General features: G+C 36.3%; 2 protein-coding genes and 1 pseudogene across 4 annotated transcripts in view; 2 read left to right on the forward strand and 1 right to left on the reverse strand.

The window, feature by feature from the left end:
• Window positions 1–2,518: 2,518 nt before the first annotated feature.
• LOC127658211 (folliculin-like) lies at window positions 2,519–4,440 on the reverse strand (annotated as a pseudogene).
• A 227-nt stretch (window positions 4,441–4,667) lies between these two features.
• leng9 (leukocyte receptor cluster (LRC) member 9) lies at window positions 4,668–12,262 on the forward strand. Of its 3 annotated transcripts, none has more exons than XM_052147759.1 (7): window positions 4,668–4,728; window positions 5,224–5,310; window positions 7,950–8,043; window positions 8,278–8,417; window positions 8,509–8,666; window positions 9,447–9,615; window positions 9,932–12,261. In XM_052147759.1, exons 2-7 carry the CDS (start codon window positions 5,244–5,246, stop codon window positions 10,933–10,935), a joined length of 1,632 nt encoding a protein of 543 aa, XP_052003719.1. In that variant the 5' UTR covers window positions 4,668–4,728; window positions 5,224–5,243; the 3' UTR covers window positions 10,936–12,261. The 3 variants fall into 3 exon arrangements, with proteins under 3 accessions (XP_052003719.1, XP_052003721.1, XP_052003722.1); XM_052147761.1 differs by having other exon boundaries at window positions 4,691–4,728; window positions 5,229–5,310; window positions 9,932–12,262; XM_052147762.1 differs by lacking the exon at window positions 4,668–4,728 and adding an exon at window positions 4,896–4,994 and having other exon boundaries at window positions 9,932–12,262.
• A 604-nt stretch (window positions 12,263–12,866) lies between these two features.
• LOC127657510 (protein tweety homolog 1-like) overlaps window positions 12,867–19,496 on the forward strand; it is a 35,882-nt gene continuing 29,252 nt past the window's right edge. The window contains 2 exon segments of the mRNA XM_052146323.1: window positions 12,867–13,632; window positions 17,522–17,713. Coding sequence (XP_052002283.1) covers window positions 17,579–17,713 — 135 coding nt within the window. The 5' untranslated portion in view covers window positions 12,867–13,632; window positions 17,522–17,578.

Consider the following 19,496-nt stretch of genomic DNA (forward strand, 5'->3'; position numbering starts at 1 on the left):
TCAAAAGACATGGATTACTTTTATGATGCCTTCGGTTTCAGTCATCATTGACTTGCATTGCATGGACAAATAGAGCAGAAATATTCTTGTAAAAATCTGCTTTTGTGTTCTGCAGAATTAAGAAAGTCATACACATCTGGGATGGCATGAGGGTGAGTAAAGGATGTGAGAATTAGCTTATTTGGTCAAATTCTAGATATGTTGCAAATGTCCTGTATCAATGTAAGCTTTACAATACAGCCTTGGATTATATGGATTATAGGTCATTCCTATCATTCTGCTTATAAAAAATGTAAGTTGAGTAATCATTGGATAGCTGTTTGTTTGTCAGTAGAGAAAATGTGCATCAGACACCCAGATTTATAGTACACAGAAATTAATTTATTGCTATGAAATCAGACAAAATGTAGGTTAGCTTGCTTAATCTTGTTGAATGCATGCTGGGATGCACTGTACATTTTAGGAAAACATTCCCCATATTTCAGTCAGTACTTTGATTTTACCAGTTTGTCTTTCAATGAGAACAAGTGTGTCTTCTGTGTTTGCTCCCTATAAAAGCTTCTCCGTCAACCGGCTGCCACAAGCTTTCGGTAACCTACAGTACACAGACAATTAACATAGTGAAAAAGAGAGTAGTGGGTTGGAAAAAACTAAATAGATATATGATATGTGCTTGTTTATTAGTGGTGCTTGCCAATTGAACCATCACTATTACTATTGCTCATATTTAGGGTTGGGGATTTGAACAAACACACAATTTGTCACACACGTTTTTGCTACAGAAATTAATGATACCTCAAATCATGTGGTTTGTTGAGTAAAGGTGTGCTATTACTTTTGTAAACAATCAGACTTACATTTTTCACCTGGTTGATGATAAAACATTGACCTACATTAATAACTGATCATCATTGATAACCCAATTATTATAGAGCCATGGGGGTGGACTCCTTAGACTTGAGACAGAAAAGATTGTCCAACATACCACCCACAACTCCCTAGAAACTGCATAGCAATGCAGTAAAAAAACTCATAACAGCTTAGCAATGTCCTGGTTCGTGCTCTGTGGTGGCTAGTCTTCTACTCATTCTCAATACATAATTTTTTTACTTGGCAAGCAAAATGGCATCGATTTTAAGTCTTGTTTTGAAAGAAATCGGACTGAATTTAGTGTGATTTATGCTTAAAACAAGAAAAAACTGTTTGCCAATGCGTTTAGAAAAATAAACTTAATTCAAAGGGAAAACAAGTTTATTTTTCTTATCTCATTGGCAGATTTTTTAAGCCTAAAGTTCACAAAATTTTGTCAGATTTTTCTGAAAACAAGACTTAATTTATTTTGCCATTTTGCTTGTCAAGTAAATATTTCTTGTTGTAAGAATTTTTAAATATTTTTACATTGTTCAGAACACTGCATGCAGGGTTCTCCCTCTTTTAAAGGCACAATTTTCCAGGACATTTTTGTGCCCAACAAGTGAAATATATATTTAAAAACACATGCGTCATGTAAATCAAGTGTTTATTTAGCTGTTTCTGTGTGATTTTGGCAGTAGTTTCTCATTCCATATAAGCAGTTCGCTGCATGGTCCATTGCGATTATTAATCCATGTAAAGCTGTTATTTAATTAAATAAATATGTAGTATGTACTGTGCACTTCAAAGTGCTCTCTGCTCGCTGTCATCTTGCACACGCACACACACACACACACACGAGTGCGCATGACGATCACGATGAGGTGTTTTCAGTGTATGAGCACCCGGCTTCACACATTCATTTTGAAGTGCCCATCACTTGCAGATTATATAATTATTTAATTAAATCACATACTTTTGCAGTTTAATTATCACACTAGGGCATATCTCAATTTTAATTTGATTAATTGTGCATTCAAACATTAATTTTGTTTTCCACAAATGTCATATTCAATGAGCTTCTATGTTTTACAGCTGTTGCCATTTTTATGACAAGATTCCGTGATTCTGTCTGTGTTTTCAGTATACTACATGTGGTAACTGTGGTATAAGCTAACTCAGACCATTGAATTAATGAAAATGTATTTGCATCCCCAGGTATTAAGGACGAATCACCATACTACCAACCTAGGGTATGAAAAAAATCTGTGGTCTGGCCTTCATTGTTGCCTAAAGTTTATAACTAAAATGTTTTTTGGTTAACAGCAATGTTAGAACAAAAACAATCTTATTTTGTACTATATCAATACTTAAACTATATTGTTGGCTTGAAACAGAGACGACATCAGATGAACAGAGAATGTATGTGACAGAGATTCATTCACTAAAATATTTTCCAGGACAAATACTTATTTTCCAGGATATTTAGGTATTTTTCAAATTTTCATGACTGGAACACTGCATTGCAAATTTGCAGGTTTTCCAGAACACATAGGAACCCTGGTGTGTTTTACGCACCAACTGAATGAGGAGTGTAGACTGGCCCACAGGTTGTTGTGTTGGGTTAGGAATGTGAGCAAACAAGCAGCATTGCTGCTGCGCTGATGGGGGAACACTGTTGGAGAGAATGCGTTGTTCATATGCACAGCCCTCTGTGGACACACACCCTGCTCACTGTCAAAAACCTGCAGATCATTTAACAAAGAGAAAGATAGGTAACTTTTATCATCCACGAAGTTGCTCTGGCATGGGTTATAAATGAGCATTTTTTTAGACTGTTAAAAATCTCTCCCAAAATTTGGCTATGGAAAGTCAGCTTAATTTAAAGTTGTAGGTTGATAATAAACTTTACTTCAGATGAAAATGATCATGAAACAAAATGAGTTACAGGGGAACCTGTGACTCACAGAAATTGTGATAATGATACCAAACACAGTACTGACTAAACTAGTTGCACTATGTCTCACTCTGTTGTTCGTCCCACAGCACTGCAAGTAATCATCAAAGAGTTACTCCGTGAAACATCACTATACTAAAGGCAGTGGGGTGGTGTAGTCCAGCACCTTGAGTGCTGTGCTTTGTAGACTCTGAATAGTTAGCCACAAGTTGCGCAACAGGAATGGCCAGGAGTTGATGAGGTAGATTCTGTCTATGGCTGACAATACTGTACCAGCACTGGAAGCCACGTGCCAGGCTGTCTTTGATGAAAAATGTATGGGAGAAAACAAATCCATGCTGTTTATCCCCAAAGAAGATGGGCCCCTCCCTTCCAGGACATACCTGAAAAGCTGAGAAATAATAATGTAGTCTAAAATAAGTACCATATGGATCCATCTAAGAGGCATATTCTGTCAATAAATTGTAAATACATTGATATAAGCTTTTAAAATATTTTAAGTACACTAAATAACATGCATTTGTATAAGCAATAAGAGATATTAACAAAGTGGATCTTCTACAAGCCTTCATAATTGGTCAAATAAGCTCTGTATATATATTTTCTGGCTGTGTGTGACTCATGTACACACCTCGCAACTGAGGCTACGTACACACGCCTGTCGCACCATGCTGAAGAGCTGTGGCTGCCTTGGGTTTTGTTGGCTCATTCCTGTCTCACCATCCACACTCACAAAGCCTGGGTGAGATACAAGTAGGGAACAACAGCCCTGGTAAGAGAGAGATGTGAGCAACTGATTCAATAAGAGAAAATAGATTTAGTAAAAAAGCAGTGCAATCAATAAGATTCATTACTTCCTTATTTACCTTGCACATGTCAGATCTTAGCGTGGCAGAGCTGCTGGCTCTTATGGTGAGTCCCTCTCCCCTCTCGGTTCCTGTCACCAGGAATGGCTGAACCAGGCTGCGGGGGAGATGGAGAGGGAGGGTGGAGAGTACAAAACAGAGTCTGTGGGCCATGGAGTTCACAGAAGTGGCAAAGTGCAACTAAAGCATTCATCTGGATGAAATAGAAGGTTATATGGAATAAAAGTCCATGCACTATTATCGCTGACTTATAATTTATTAAGATTAGTTATAACCTACATCTTAAATGGGTGAGTGTACCAGGCAGGCACTAACTACACTTTTATAAGGATGCATAATAATAATATTATTAAACAGCAGAGGGTCAGAGAGTTCACCCTGGCAGAAAATGTCACTGTTAGGAACTGCATTAAATTTAAAAGCAAGTCGTGAACACTAGATTCACAGATATATTAAAAAAATAAATAAATAAACACAATTTCCTTACCTTTGTTATCAATTGGGAAGGCCTATAGCACCAACTGGTAGTCAGACACTAAACTATCAAGAACAAAACACTATAACAGAGAATCCACAGTTAGTTATCTACAAGCTTAGCATGGTTATGAATGTTACTTACAATTTAATATTTTATTACTGAACATATTCAGTTAAATAGTACGCCATCCTCACCGATGTACGACTTACAAAATAGTCGCCTAAGCATGGTCAAAATTATTAGTTTTTATTGTGTTTACATCGTTAAGTCAATCCTTTCTCTTTCTTACGCGTCATGTGACGGGAAAGACACGCGCTTGGAGCACAACAACAGTGTACGTGACACACAGGTGGTCCTGTCTGTCAAATTGAACAAACCTCGAAACACTTAAATTTAATTTACTAATATCTAGCTCATGCTCCTGATGTAGTTTCATGTTAAGGTCACCTATATGGTTATTATCTTAAGTGGTGTAATTTTCTGTCTGAAAACTACAGTTCCCATCAGCCACCGTGAGCTGAGGCCGGAAGTCACGATTGTGACCATTAGACTCGTAGCCACTACCTAGCAGCACAGTAAGTCAACTTTAAAATAACTATATTACAAAGACGCACTGTAAGTGATACATCTGTAAAATACAGACAGTCAGTGTGTTTGGCTATATAATGGCGTTGTTCAGTAAGTTTTGTGTTACATTGCGCCATTGATGTCTTGTGTAGTTTTGAAGCCATTTGTACAGTATGAGTCATTTTTACTACATGATGTCATCCTGTACACGTTAAAGATTATTAACACTAACCGGTCAACTTCCAATACAGTGTGGTTTTGTGTGCGACTTGAGGTAGTGTGATTTTTGCTCACTCGTATTGTCTTTATGCTGTCTCGTTAGTTTTTTGGTTGTTTGTGGAAGATGTAATAAGGGTGTTCTTGTTGACATATATTTATATATTCGTATTACTTGTTGACTTTAATGTTTGATAAGTTAGACTTAAAACACGTTATGCCAAAATCATTGTATTAAGTTGCTTTTTAAATAACTAAATGGAACGTGTGTTTTTTTTTTAATTAAGCTCAGTTGAAGCTGTTAAACATGGAGATTGAGGAAGAGAGTACAAAAGAAATCTTCCCAGAAGATTCTGACGAACAAATCCACAGAGGTAAGAATTAATTAACAATTAATTAGATTGTAATTGTTGATTGTATTCATTGTGTTATTTGAAATAAACGATATAAATCGAGTGTTTAGTATTATTTACTTATTTATTATATTAGGTTATATTTTACAGCACGATTGGGTTTTATAATACATTTTTGTAAGTTGAAATATACTAATTCAGAATGGATTGAAATATGCTTATTTGTCTATTTTCATTTTAGCCTTTATGTTACAACACTTTTAACGCAATAGTTGAAATGCTGGAGCCGCAAATTAATTTGTTTACAGTGCAAATATACAAATGACCTGAAGATGGCAGTGAAAAGCCTTTCAGTACACTTTCAACAGAAACTGTGTTTAAACACTATCCTCGATACAGCCTTTGCTAAGTATACATTTATTACATAAATTCTTTTCAATTGTTTTTGTATATATGTGCAAAGAACCAAATAGAAAAACTCACAACGAGGGGTCTGCTTTTCAACAGCAGTGGTTCTATGAGCATTTACAAGGAAATCTATTATTGTGCTATTCTCAGTTTGAAATCCTGGCCTTAAAGCCTGGACGTTTATGTTCTGTTGAAGCACTCAAGTTGTTATTTGTTGTTACATGGGTAGTTTAAGGATACAATGAGGATGTTTCTACATTCTAGTTAAAGTTTAAGGGTGTGCTTGTTTGTTATGTAACAATAGGAGTGTAAAGGCATAGGTGGTGGGTGGGGTTGAAGACATGAGTTGAAACCTGCTGCATTGAAACATTTGCTTTTTTTAGTCCATCCCTCTTAATTTTACCTGTTGTCTTGTTTTGGGTATCATTTTCATTTTTTTCACACCACTACATGTCTAAAAAGGAGTGTGGGCAGACTTCACTTTAAGTACATCTACCATAACTAATCAGTGAGCTATTAACTTGTATCTGCCTACATTCTAAATATATAAACAAGATCTTAAAGGGATATAGATTAAACCTTTATTTTTAGATTATCAACATCAGCCGATTATCATGTCCGTATAGCCATTTCACAGAGTTGTAGTTCCCTGTTCTGTCAGTTTCCAAAATGTAATGACTGAATAAAATGTTTATTAAGCATTCTTATAACAAATATTGTCTATTTTTTTTTTAATTTTGAAGAAATTTTCCCATAAAATTTGAATTTATATATATATATATATATATATATGTATATATATATATATATATATATATATATATATTATATTAGCATTATAACTGCCTTTTGCCACTCCACTCATCTCTGTAGATATTATCCATAAAAACCTGTCAATCAGTAGAATGTACAGTTGAATTCAGAAGTTTACATACACTTAGGTTGAAGTTATTAAAACAAATTTTGTATCCTCTCCACAAATTTCATATTCATGAAATGAAACTCGTGCATGACACAAATACGATTTTTTTATATTTACTTGACTATATCACAATTCCAGTGAGTTTACATACACTAAGTTAACTGTGCCTTTAAGCAGCTTGGAAAATTCTTGGCAATTAGCCTTTAATTGGCTAATTGAGTCAATTGGAGGTGTACCTGTGGATATATGTTAAGGCCTATCTTCAAACTTAGTGCCTCTTTGCTTGACATCATGGGAAAATCAAAAGAAATCAGCCAAGACCTTAGAAAAAAAGTTCTTGTTCATCCTTGGGAGTAATTTCCAAATGCCTGAAGGTACCACGTCATCTGTACAAACAATAGTACGCAAGTATAAACACCATGGGACCACACAGCCATCATACCGCTCAGGAAGGAGAAGCATTCTGTCTCTGTCAATGTAGTTTGGTGCAAAAAGTGCAAATCAATCCCAGAACAATAGCAAAGGACCTTGTGAAGATGCTGGAGGAAACAGGTAGACAAGTATCTATATCCACAGTAAAACGAGTCCTATATCGACATAACCTGAAAGGCTGCTCAGCAAGGAAGAAACCACTGCTCCAAAACCACCATAAAAAGCCAGACTACAGTTTGCAAGTGCACATGGGGATAAAGAAATTTCCTCTGGTCTGATGAAACAAAGAACTTTTGGCCATAATGACCATCATTATGTTTGGAGGAAAAAGGGTGGGTCTTGCGAGCCAAAGAACACCATCCCAACCATGTCAGCATCGTGTTGTGGGGGTGCTTTGCTGCAGGAGGGACTGGTGCACTTCAGAAAATAGATGGCATCATGAGGAAGGAAAATTATGTGGATATGTTGAAGAAACATCTCAAAACATCAGCCATTAAGTTAAAGCTCTGTCACAAATGGGTCTTCTAAATGGACAATGACCCCAAGCATACCTCCAAAGTTGTGACAAAATGGCTTAAGGACAACAAAGTCAAGGAATTGGAGTGGCCATCACAAAGCCCTGACCTCAGTCTGATAGATAATTTGTGGGCAGAACTGAAAAAGCATGTGCGCCGACTCCGTTACACCAGTTCTGTCTGGAGGAATGGGCCAAAATTCCAGCAACCCATTCTGGAATTAAGACTGTTTTTATGATTAAACATCAAGAACTGTGAAAAACTGACTTTAAATGTATTTGGCTAAGGTGTAGTTAAACTTCTGATTTCGATTGTATGTATATAAGTGATTGACCAATGATATGATTTTACTGTATTTTTCCTCCCTTTTCCTTTCAATACAGATGAGAAAAAACAAGAAACAAGCAGACACAACATTTGCCAGCACTTCCTCTTGGGCAGATGTCATTTTGGAGACAGATGTCGACTGTCTCACAGGTCTGTCATTCACTCTGAATGATGTCAGAGTGTACATGACACAATGTCAGTAGCCTCATGCTAGGCGCTCTTTATCTCAGAACATTTTCATTGCAGAGGGTTGGAAGAGTAGATGGCACAGTAGTTAACTGTCTTGTTGTTGAAAGATGTAAATTGTGATAGGTCCCGGGAATATTTGTTGAAGGTTCTAAGCTGAGTTAATAAATAATGCATCTCTCTTTCCTGTCTTCACAGTGTGCTTGATGTCCCTCAAAGTACACAAACAGAGGAAGATCACAGACTGGTTACAGAAAAGCAGAGCATGGACCGTAAAAACAGAAAAATGATGAATAAGGAAAAGAAAGAGAAGCAGCATGCAAAGATTGAGCGGGAAGGTGTGACACTAGATTCAGTGATGAAAATTGCTGAAGCACTTTATCTTCCATATCTGCCACTCATGACTAATAGTTGGTCTTTCTGTCCCAGGGATAAAGAAGAAGCCACGCATGCGTACTGCCGATGATGTCATATCCAGGATTCTATGGGACACCTCTGTGGACCCAGCTGATTTTATGGTCGGTCACTTGGACCGGTTCCTCGGGGTGCTGGAACGCCCATTCTCCGAATTTTCATGGGATGCTCAGGTGTATAACATCAAGGCCATGTTCATGTGAATCATTATCATGTTAGAAACATATCCTCTAAGTTTATGTGTGCTCAAAAAATCACAAGATGTAAAGCGGTCTAAGGTGTTTTGAGCTTCGTATGTCTCCCTTAAAGGTATGGTTCTCCCAAAAATAAAAATGATCTCATGATTTACTCACCCTCCTAGCATCCCAGATGTGTATGACTTTCTTCTGCAGAACACAAATGAAGATTTTTAGAAGAATATTTCTGCTCTGTATATCCATAGGTGCCAAAATTTTAAAGCTCCAGAATCCACATAAAGGGAGCATAAAAGTAATCCATATGACTCCCAGTGGTTAAAGCAATATGATGGGAGTGGTTAAGAAACAGATCAATATTAAAGTCATTTTATTTCATAAATTCTCCTCCCTGCCCAGTAGGGGGTGATATGCACTAAGAATGTGAATCACCAAAAACAGAAGGAGAATGTGAAAGTGAAGAAAAAAAGGACTGATCTGTTTCTCACCCACACCAATTGCATTGCTTCAGAAGACATGGATTTAGCCACCAGAGTTGTCTGGAGTAGTTTTATGTTTCCTGGATTTTGGAGCTTCAAAAATGTTGGCACCGATTCACTTTCATTGTATGGACCTACAGAGCTGAGATAAACTTCTAAAAATCTTTGTTTGTCTTCAGCAAATGAAAAAAAGTCATATACATCTGGAATGGCATGAGGGTGAGTAAATCATGAGAATTTTCATTTTTGGGTGAACTAACACTTGTTTGTTAATCGATAGGTTTGTGACTGTGACTTTTCTGAGGAGCTTGCTCTCCCTCGTCACAGGATCCAGTACTTCAGCTATAAAGGTCAGCGTGTGTGGGACAAAGAGAGTCGTACTGACAGGGTGTTTGGTTCCACGGGGCAGACTATTGTGCCTCCTTTTGGGGATGAGAATCAACAACAAGGTGAGACACACCTTAGAGATATAGACTCTTATTACTTTATACTATTTTGCCACCAGTATTGTAATCTTCAGTTTTCAGCAATTAGTTATATTGATATAAAAGACTTTGTTGATTGGTTGAAGATTTGTTTTTATTACTTTATATCAGAAAAATAACAGACCTGAAATGTTTTGTCAGGGTATATGGGAAACACCATATTTGATGTGAACAAACCTTTTTCGTTCACATAAAATTCTATATAAACTGAGGTCCATTTATATTTAAACATTCATTATTATTCTTAAGTTTGATTTATTGGAATTTACTCAATTCTCAGAAAATGTAATACCTGATGCTGGACAACAGGAAGAGACTGCCAACATGGAAGATGTTTCAAATGACCTAGAGCAAGCAACTTCAGAATTTTCTAAAGATCATTATGATGTTGTAACTACACTTACAACAAACAAACGTGAGCTGGGAAATGAAGTAGAACACTCATTAGCTGAAAATACTGATAAGGAATCCTGTGTTAACACTATACTTTTGCAAGATGAACCTCCAGTTGAAGACAAAAAGATGCAGTCTACTGAAGATCTTGGTTTAACTCAGTTGGCAGAGGAATTATTGCTTACTCAGAAAGGAGAAGAAAGCACTGAGATAAAGGAAGAATGGAAAGACAGCTGGGATGGAAAGGGTGATAAAGAAACAGAGCCTATATCCATACCACAAGAACCACGGTCGAGCCGCCCACCACGCAGACCCACCCACTTCATTTGCTTCCGCGTGGATTCTCCCGCAGTTCTTCAGGCCTTCCTGCGCATTCAGAGGAAGGTGTTGTTGCACGTCCCTCAGTCAGAGCCACTATGGGTCAACACGGCAACCTTACACGTCACTCTCTCCTTACTTGTGCTCAAGGGCCCTGAAGAAGTCAGTGCTGCTGCTGAACTCCTGCGCACCACTATCAGAAACTCCCACAAACCCCCTATATCTGTGACCTTCACCCCAAAACTAAAGCACTTTAATGGGACTGTTCTCCACGTGATGCCTCAGCCACTCTCAGATGTCCAGAGCCTGAATACTCCTCTGCAGGATGCCTTCAGTAAGAAAGGCTGGCTTCATCGCCATTCACGATGCCCATCGTACCATCTCACCCTGGCCAAAGCAGAGGAGCGCTTTACAGAGAAGATGTTCGAAGGGATAGGGTCAGTGAAACTGGCCAAAGATATAAACTTTGGCAAGCTAGAAGTAAATAAACTATATCTTTGTGTGAACGGTCAACCCAAAACCGAAAGTGGTTTCTACAAGGTTGTATGTAATGTGCAATTACCCAATGTTTAAAGTGCTGGGTTTTATATCATCTGAACTCAGGGATAATGAATATAATCACATTAAATACAGAACATATTTAAAATCAAAGATGAAATTATTTTAATAATAATGATCGTTCTTAAGACCAATGATCTTATTCTTGTCCTCCTAATATTACTTATTTACAACACATGTTTAGATATTGTATAGGTTTCCCAATTAATGGCTGCCAAATTGTATTGTTTTAAGAAAATTAGACATCAAAGTATTTAAAAAATCCTACAATTAGCCCTGATATAATGTTGTTGCATTAAGGGAAACAAATAATTGTGTTTATATTCTTTCTTTGCCAACAAAATGTATTTTATTAAACTTAAAGGTTGAAAACTTTTTCCCCCCCATTTCCTAACATCATTGTTTTCCTAAGTATGTGGTAGAACGTCTCAATTTTCAGTGGAGTAAAGCACCATTCCATTGTAGATGTGAGGTGTAAACGTAGCTAAATCAATTTTTAGTTTTCATTGCATTATTTCTATATTGTAGTCTGTGTCAGAAATTTACTTTTTTTTTTTTATTAATGAGCAATATTTGACCCTGAATTTGTCTTCTCTGTCTCATTAATACATTTTCAAAACTGACAATTTGTTCCCTATTATACTGAATTTCAATTAACATTATCTAATTTGATGCCATAATATTTATAACTAGGACAATAATGGAATAAGCAGAACTATGTCTGATGTTACAAACAAAAAAACAGAAACATACGCCTTTTTAGCCCCTGCATTTTGAATTGCAAGTGCATTTTTGGACTGCGCCCCTCTTAATTTCTGACCCTAATTGTTGTTTGTTCCAGGAGAACTTTTTTGAACAGCTTAGACACTTGAATATGTGGTAATCCTTAATAAGTTTGTACAAACAAATGTGTTACGTCTGTTCAGTCAATTTTTCTTAGATGCATCTAAGTGGTTCCAGTCTAAGGAAGTTATTTTGGATCACTTATGAATTGGATGTTAGGATGAGGGAGTATTTTTTTGTTGTTGAAAGTGGACTTCATATAAATAAGTAATACACCATGTATTTCAACTGTTTTTATAGTACATGCTTTAAATTATGCAAGACCTAACAAACAGCTCTGAACAGCTGTGCATTTATCCCCTTGAATGTCTTAAACCTAGTGTAGTATTAAAAAAAAAAAGAGATGAATTAATAAAAATGAAGCATTCTGAGGAAAATGTCTTGATCTTTAAGAGTGGGTTGCATGAGTGTCTTACAGTAGCAGCACTGTCTGAGATGTCACTGGTGAAGTCTTACATACTGTACATAATATGATTTCCTCATGGATACTTGCACACTATACATATATGAGTGGTAATGTAGTCTCTCTCTCTCAATCTTCCCTTCTCTATCCCCATACTCTCCCACATACTCTTTTAGTGATATAGAAAAACAACACCACCCTCATGCAACCCCCCCACCCCCGCCCCCAAACTCCATTGGCACACAAATACCCATTCTCCATCCCTCGCTCATTCTGTTGTTTTCATTGTATTTTAAATCCCTCTATCTCGGTCAAACATCCCGGACAAAGAATCTATTGCATCTCTTGAACCGTTTCTTTCATCGTTCATCCCCTCCTTTGTTTTTTTGGAAAATGAAAGCAGTAAATAACCATAGTAATTTTGGGGAATTCCCATAGAATTTATGTTAAATTGCACTGATTATATTGGCAAAACCTTGTGTTGTGACATTTTCTTGTTTTGTGAAAAGAGCTTCATGTAGAGAAATCTGATGTTTTCTCTCAATCAATCACCTAAATTCTTTCAATCTCTATCATGATGTGTTGTGCACTCTGTCTAAATACAGTACATATGTAAATCCTTTCCACTATTCACTATTTCTCTTTTGCAAGAGTGTGGGGTGGGTGGTTGAAGAGAGAGAGAGAGAGAGAGAGAGAACTTCAGTCCTGATCAACAGGACCCTCAAGACCACAGTCTCAATCTGTCATTTATGCATTTGTATTGCCTGCTTAATTTCTATCAAATTGGAACATCGAAGTAAATCGTCCGATGTTTCAAATATATATATATATATTTATATATGTTCTTAATAGCCTTAGTTGTCACCCTTTTAAATGGACACACTTCACTGGATAGATTTCATTTAGGCTACCCTGGATGTTATGGATTTCATATTTCTGCGTACTAAAAATGTAATGCTTGTGGAAACGTCATTGACAACAACATAGTTGTGGATTTTTTTATTGCGAACTTTTGCTGAGAACAATTAATTTAGGAAGTTTTTATTTAATTGAATCTGGGAAACCTCCCTTTCGCGCGACTGTGGACGATGAGTGCGATTACTAACGCTCTCAGTGGATTTCAAATCTAAGCGTGCAAATTTAAGAGTGAACGTGACGGATAGACGTTGGGATTTTAAGGAGTCATCTCTCACTTCAAGTATTCCTCAGGGATTCTCTTCTCTCTCTCTCTCAAAACCTGTCTCTCGTCTATCAACGTGCACTCGCGCCCAGAGAATAGGCGCATTTTGGAACGCAAAAGACAGTAGATTGAAATTTTAACATTTCAAAAGGAATTCCAATACAACAAATCTCCTCACTCAGGATGCACGCCGTTTTAACGGTCAGCGGACTCGGTAATTGCATCTAATCGAAAACAAAAGCACACGAGAGACGTGGAAGCACGCCACACTAGGCTGCAAATTAAGGTGGGCAACCGTTTTCAAATTTATGTAAAAATGTAAAATTGACCACAATTTATAGCCTAGTTAACGGTTCATTTGCAGTGTCAATTGGTGTGTCTGCCATATGTGTGACTTTATTTACGATTTGAGAATAATAAAGCCACTTCAACTAAAGAACCACAAAATGTTCAGACGGCTAGACAAATTATTTTTGGGAAATGATTTCCATAAATATATAAGTCAGACAGAGATTGATATTGATTAGTCTCGAATCGGGTCAACCCACACACGTGCTATCGGCCATCAATCCTGACCTATTTATTTCTGGTCATTTTCTGGGTTTATCTATATCTTTTGGTTTATGATCAGTTCTGTTGTGTGGACTATAGTGTCTTTATGAATACCTTGATACTTTGTGTGAGATTCTTTAGTTATGCAAACTAAATACAAACATTGCACCCCATTGATCTCTGCACTTCCCTTGGACTCTCCTTTCAAACTGGCATTGGGCCAGCTAATTGGTATTAAAAAAGATTTTCTGAACCAGTAGCAACATGGAAAATTACCATCTCTACAAAACAGGAGAGATTAATCACATTACAAATGTCCTCTAATTTTTAATATAGAAGATATTTTGATGTTTGGATAGTTTATCCTAAATCTAATACTTCTATGGTATTCTGATAATATAGTTACATGGCAACCTCAAGCCTTAATCAAATGTGTGAGAGAGGTCAACTCATTTGGTAAAAATAGTATTTTAATAGCCTTTTAAATGTTAATGGTGTATGATGAACTGTATCATGCCCTTATCACAGGTCTTTTGTTAGATTACCTTTTCATATGTATTACCCTTCAAGAGACATTTCACAGGCTTTGGAGATTCATGGAGGTCATTAGTCATTTAAATGATTCAATTATTTAGCATTCAACTTTAATGTTAATTTACAGTATATTGTTCAGTACTGTGATGATTAATTCATTCTACCTTATTAAATCAGGTCATTGAATGAACAACACTGGGTAAGCCTCACAGGGAAGCCCGCATATTCTGAACTGTATCTCTAATTACAGATAAGGATATCAGATTATTTCAAAGATAGAGGGAGTACATTACAAGAATATTCCATCATTTATTAATCAGTCCGTCATTATGATAATGTCACTGTGAAATGTAAAAATGTATTTTTATTTAAATGACTGTACTTTTTATTGCTTAAATGTCATGAAAAGTCAGTCAAAGATTAATATTCTTGATAATCATGAAGTGGCAATTCCAAAAATATGTAATGTGCAAGAGTAAATTACTAATTTATGAAAGACATGCCTCTTGATGACATTGTTATATGAAAACCAATTTTGTTATTTTTCACGCATGCTGTTGTGCATAATTAACATGATAAAGAACGGACAGATGATGTTATTTTATGAGACCAAAAGTGAAAAGTGGAAGACGTTTTGGCCCACAGTCATTGTGCACAATGTTTTCCTCCTTTCCCCATCCCCAAACTCAAATTTGTTTGCTTGCATTATGCAATGCGAAGCACCCTTATAACAAACTGACAGAATGCATCATTTTCAGATGTGCTGTTCCAGTCTGAGTCATGGTTTCAATGTGGATTCATTCCTTAACACTACTTCACAGTAATTTGTCTTTTATTGTCATTTAGATTTGAGAAGAAGACACTTTATTGTGATAATGCTGCAGGGCTCTATCGGTTTAACTAACCTTACCACAGGTCATCAGTTTAGTGTCTGGACCCACTGCAGAATGTTAGTCTACTCTGAAAGTAAATGAATAGCCCACAGACAGCACTGTGAAAAAAACACATCAGATATTGTTGTAAGGTTTATTCATGATGGGGTTAGCATTTAGTGACGTGAGATTTTACATGTGTACTGTCCCGCTTGAGTGATCAGAAATTTAAATCTAATAGTTAAGATCTGAGAACATTTAAATTAATAGAAACATGGGCGCCTACCAGTCCTTTTGCTATAGCTGTCTTGCTGATTTGGAATATACTTAATTTAAGAAGTTATAATGATATTAAAAGGTATATGAGATCATGCATGATGTCATGATTTTGGTATGTGTAACAGACAAATGGGCCATAGTGATTTATTTATTTATTTATAGACTTCTCATAGGAGCTAATCAACTTCTTCTATTAAAATGTATGATCTAATTGCTTAATCCAAGTTGTAGTTCCAATGGTCCTCAGTCTTGTAATGAAAACTGTGTGTGTGTGTGCGCTTAACCAACTTTCATCCTATTCCCTTGTTTCTCTGCTTATTTCAACATGTCATTCCATTTTCCTCACTGATTCACCTGCTGTTTACATTTGTTTGTTGTTTTGGGGATGAAATTATTTGAGTGGACCTTTTTAATTGCTCCTTTTTTTCTCTACATTAAAATCTTTAATTGTATATTGATGTGTAATGTACATTTAAAAAAAAAAAATAAATCCATTAATTTACGGTAAAATACTGGCAGCTGTGGTTGCCAGAAATATATCGTAAAAATACAATGACCATGTTTCAGGCTTTATGGGATGTAATTTTGATGCCTGTATATTTTACGGTTAAATACTGTTTATATTATTTAATGATATACAGTACTGTGCAAAATTCTTAGGCACATTTTACAAAAACATTTGTCTTAAGATGGTTATTTATTTCTTCAATTTTAGTGTGTCAATAGGACATTTTATTTTTGACTCCCAAACATTCCTTTTGCTAACTGAATAGAATAGAAGAACAGGGAGCCCTGCAACAGATGGCATTGTCCCCACTGAACATCGAGTCAGTCTGGGATTACATAAAGAGACAGAAGCAGTTGAGACAGCCTAAATAGATAGAAGAACTGTGGCAAATTCTCCAAGAAGCTTGAAACATCCCATCTGCCAACAACCAAGAAAAATTGTGTCCAGGTGTCCCTAGGAGACTTGGTGCTGTTTTAAAGGCAAAGGTGGTCACACTTAATATTGATTTAGCTTTATTTATGTTTACTGGACTTTGTATGATGTTAACTGACCAATTAAGACTATTTATGGCATTATCTTTGAAGACATCCTCACTATGCAACATTTTTCACAAGTGCCTAAAACTTTTGCAAAGTACTGTATATATTATGGTAAAATCATACTTTTTAAATCTAATAAACTATATTTTCAGTATACTGAAAATGAATATGTATTACCTTTATTATATATGTTGAATTAACTACCTGTTAATCAATTAAAGCAATGTTCCATGTTCAATACAAGTTAAGCTCAAAAATTTATTTGGAATTGTCCCTCCTTTTCTTTAAATCGAGGTTACTGTGAGGCACTTACAATGAAAGTGAATGTAGCCAATATTTGGAGGGTTTAAACAGAAATGTGCAGCTTATAATTTTATAAAAGCACTTACATTAATTCTTCTGTTAATACTCATGTATTATTTGATAGCTGTAAAGTTGTTTCAGTTGTCATTTTTACAGTCATTTTAGGGTTTTAGGGTTTGTTGACATTACATCGTAATGGTTATGAAGTTGTAAAATTGGGTACATCTTTACACAGAAAAGGTTTGTAAAATCATGTTTACATGCATATCCTTTATTGCTTGTGGCTATACTTTTTAAAGTGAGTATTTTAACATTCAAAACTTGGCCCCTATTCATTTCCATTATAAGTACCTCACTGTAACCAAGAGTTTTGCTTTTTTAAAGAAAAGAAGAGACGAGTCAAAACAAATTTTTGTGTTAATTAACGTTATACCACAAATGCTGTCAAATGAGCTTAACTTGTATTGAACCCGGAACATTCTTTTAACAGTATTTTACAGCATTTTTACAGTGTAGTCTATGATATGGCTGGCTCAGTACAAGCTTGATGTTTCTTTTTTATAATACCCTGTTTCTCAACTATTACAGACACCCTTAGAGCTTTGTCTCTGTCTTTGAGAAAGACAGAGGTGGTTGACTGGAGTCATGGCTGCCATAGCAACTGTCCCCAACTACACGCCATCGCTATGGGTACGGTTATGCCACGCCATTCCTCGCCTGGACTTGACCCTGCAGACCCGAGATAGTGTGTTTACTCCAGACAGCTGGGTGTACCAGCAGGTAAGCCTCTTTCCCTCTCGCTCACTCGTTCTCTCCAGCCCCCTCCTTGTTTCTCACTTCCTGAAACAATTTTCACCTGACAGCTGGTGTTTGTAGGCACGCTCATCATTTGGAACAACCCATGTTTCTCTCCTTTGTGTGTTATCTCTCATTGTGTCCAAGTTACATCACTTTTACTGTATGTACCATGGTGTGCAAACAGCTATAAATAAAGATTTTTCTTGCTGTCAAAAATATTCACACATTGATGCAAGCACTACATAGTTACACACTTACACCACTCATACACACACTCATAGAAAATTTAAACTGAAGTGTTATAGTCAAAAACATGAAAAGCACATCTCTGTTTGCAGTGCTAAGTTTTATTGAATTTGAGTTTGTATCTCACATTAGAGGCTAAACATTACAGAAGAGCAATGACTTTTGCTGTGCCAGAGACTAAAAGCATGATGGACTGATGCAAGAATGATAACTCAGTTATAACGGAGGACCATTTACTTGCACATTTTTCTACATCACTAACATTATGATGAAATATGATTAAAAAAAAAGAGCTCCTGCATTGCTTGCTGCTATCCTATGCCCAAGACAATTCAACCTCACTGAACTTAGTCTGTACTTAGCAAATACATATTCATTCACATTTTTGTAGACCTCTATAGTTAACATGTTTGCATATATTGCTACTGTTTCCTTCAGACATAGTGCTTGGTACTTGTCTCTATCTGAATTTGTATTTGTATGTTACATGTTTTGTTACATGATACACACAGTGGCTCCAGGAGTCACTGCGTCCTCTCCTACCATATAGGAGAGAAATGACAATAAACCTACTTTGACATTAAAATATGAATTAATGTCTAGTATATGTAGTAAATACAAATTTTCCAACATTCAAAGAAAAAATAGAAACTGGAAATTTAACTAAAACTATTGCATACCGTTTGAGTCTTTAAACTGTGAGTATAGTGTAGTTACTCTAAAGAGAAGAAATTCTCAGCTTGATCACAAATAGAGAAAATAGGAAGAGACAAAGCCAGATTATGTAATGGAAGCTTGAATGGATTTATGGGATAAGAGGCAGATGATGGGAGAGGAAGAGAGACAGAGAGGGGGAGAGATGTGCAAGGAAAGAACAGAATATGAGAATGCGAGAGAAAAATGAGAGAGTGAAATGCTGGTCGATAAAAGTGGGAATTGAGAAGAGAGGAAAAAGGAACAACAGGAAGAATAGAGGGGAGAGGGAGAGATGAAAAAACGAGAGAGAAACAGAGAGCAAAAGCAGTGAATGTATTTAAGTAGGTCACAGATTATTAATAGAGATCCAGTGGCGTGGATAAAAAGAAAGAAAGGGGGATAAGAGCGAGGGATGAGTGTACGGAAGAGAGAACATGTAGAGAAACTGTGGGGAATGGAGGAGGAGGGAGTGGGGAGAGAGTGATAGAGTGAGAAATTGTGGAAGATGGATTGCGAACAGATTGCAGATATATAGTGTGTGAATTCTGAATGCACAATGTGTGTGTTTGACTGACGGCAAGCTTTAATTACAGCTCCCCTTTCCCTCTCTTTGAGTGGAGCATCCATGCGGTAGTAGCCAATAAGATTAAAGAGACTTCCTCCATTTTATGTCATAATGTAGGCATGTAAAATGTATGTAGCTATGTAGCATTTATATATGTATTCTATGTTCTGTTAACCGCTATGTAAAATCTTTTAAATACACCATCTTTTATGTAAGTATTTTTCATAAAGATATATTATATTTGGCATTTCTTATTGT

The sequence above is a fragment of the Xyrauchen texanus genome, chromosome 17, assembly GCF_025860055.1.
Source record: "Xyrauchen texanus isolate HMW12.3.18 chromosome 17, RBS_HiC_50CHRs, whole genome shotgun sequence".
Lineage (NCBI taxonomy): Eukaryota > Metazoa > Chordata > Actinopteri > Cypriniformes > Catostomidae > Xyrauchen > Xyrauchen texanus.

Bases quoted from the DNA above. Each gene is read 5' to 3' on its own strand.
- leng9 (XM_052147759.1), top strand. From the start codon at position 5,244: ATGGAGATTGAGGAAGAGAGTACAAAAGAAATCTTCCCAGAAGATTCT. The intron at 5,311-7,949 runs GTAAGAATTAAT...CTTTCAATACAG, and splicing joins TGACGAACAAATCCACAGAG to ATGAGAAAAAACAAGAAACA. The intron at 8,044-8,277 runs GTCTGTCATTCA...CTGTCTTCACAG, and splicing joins AGATGTCGACTGTCTCACAG to TGTGCTTGATGTCCCTCAAA.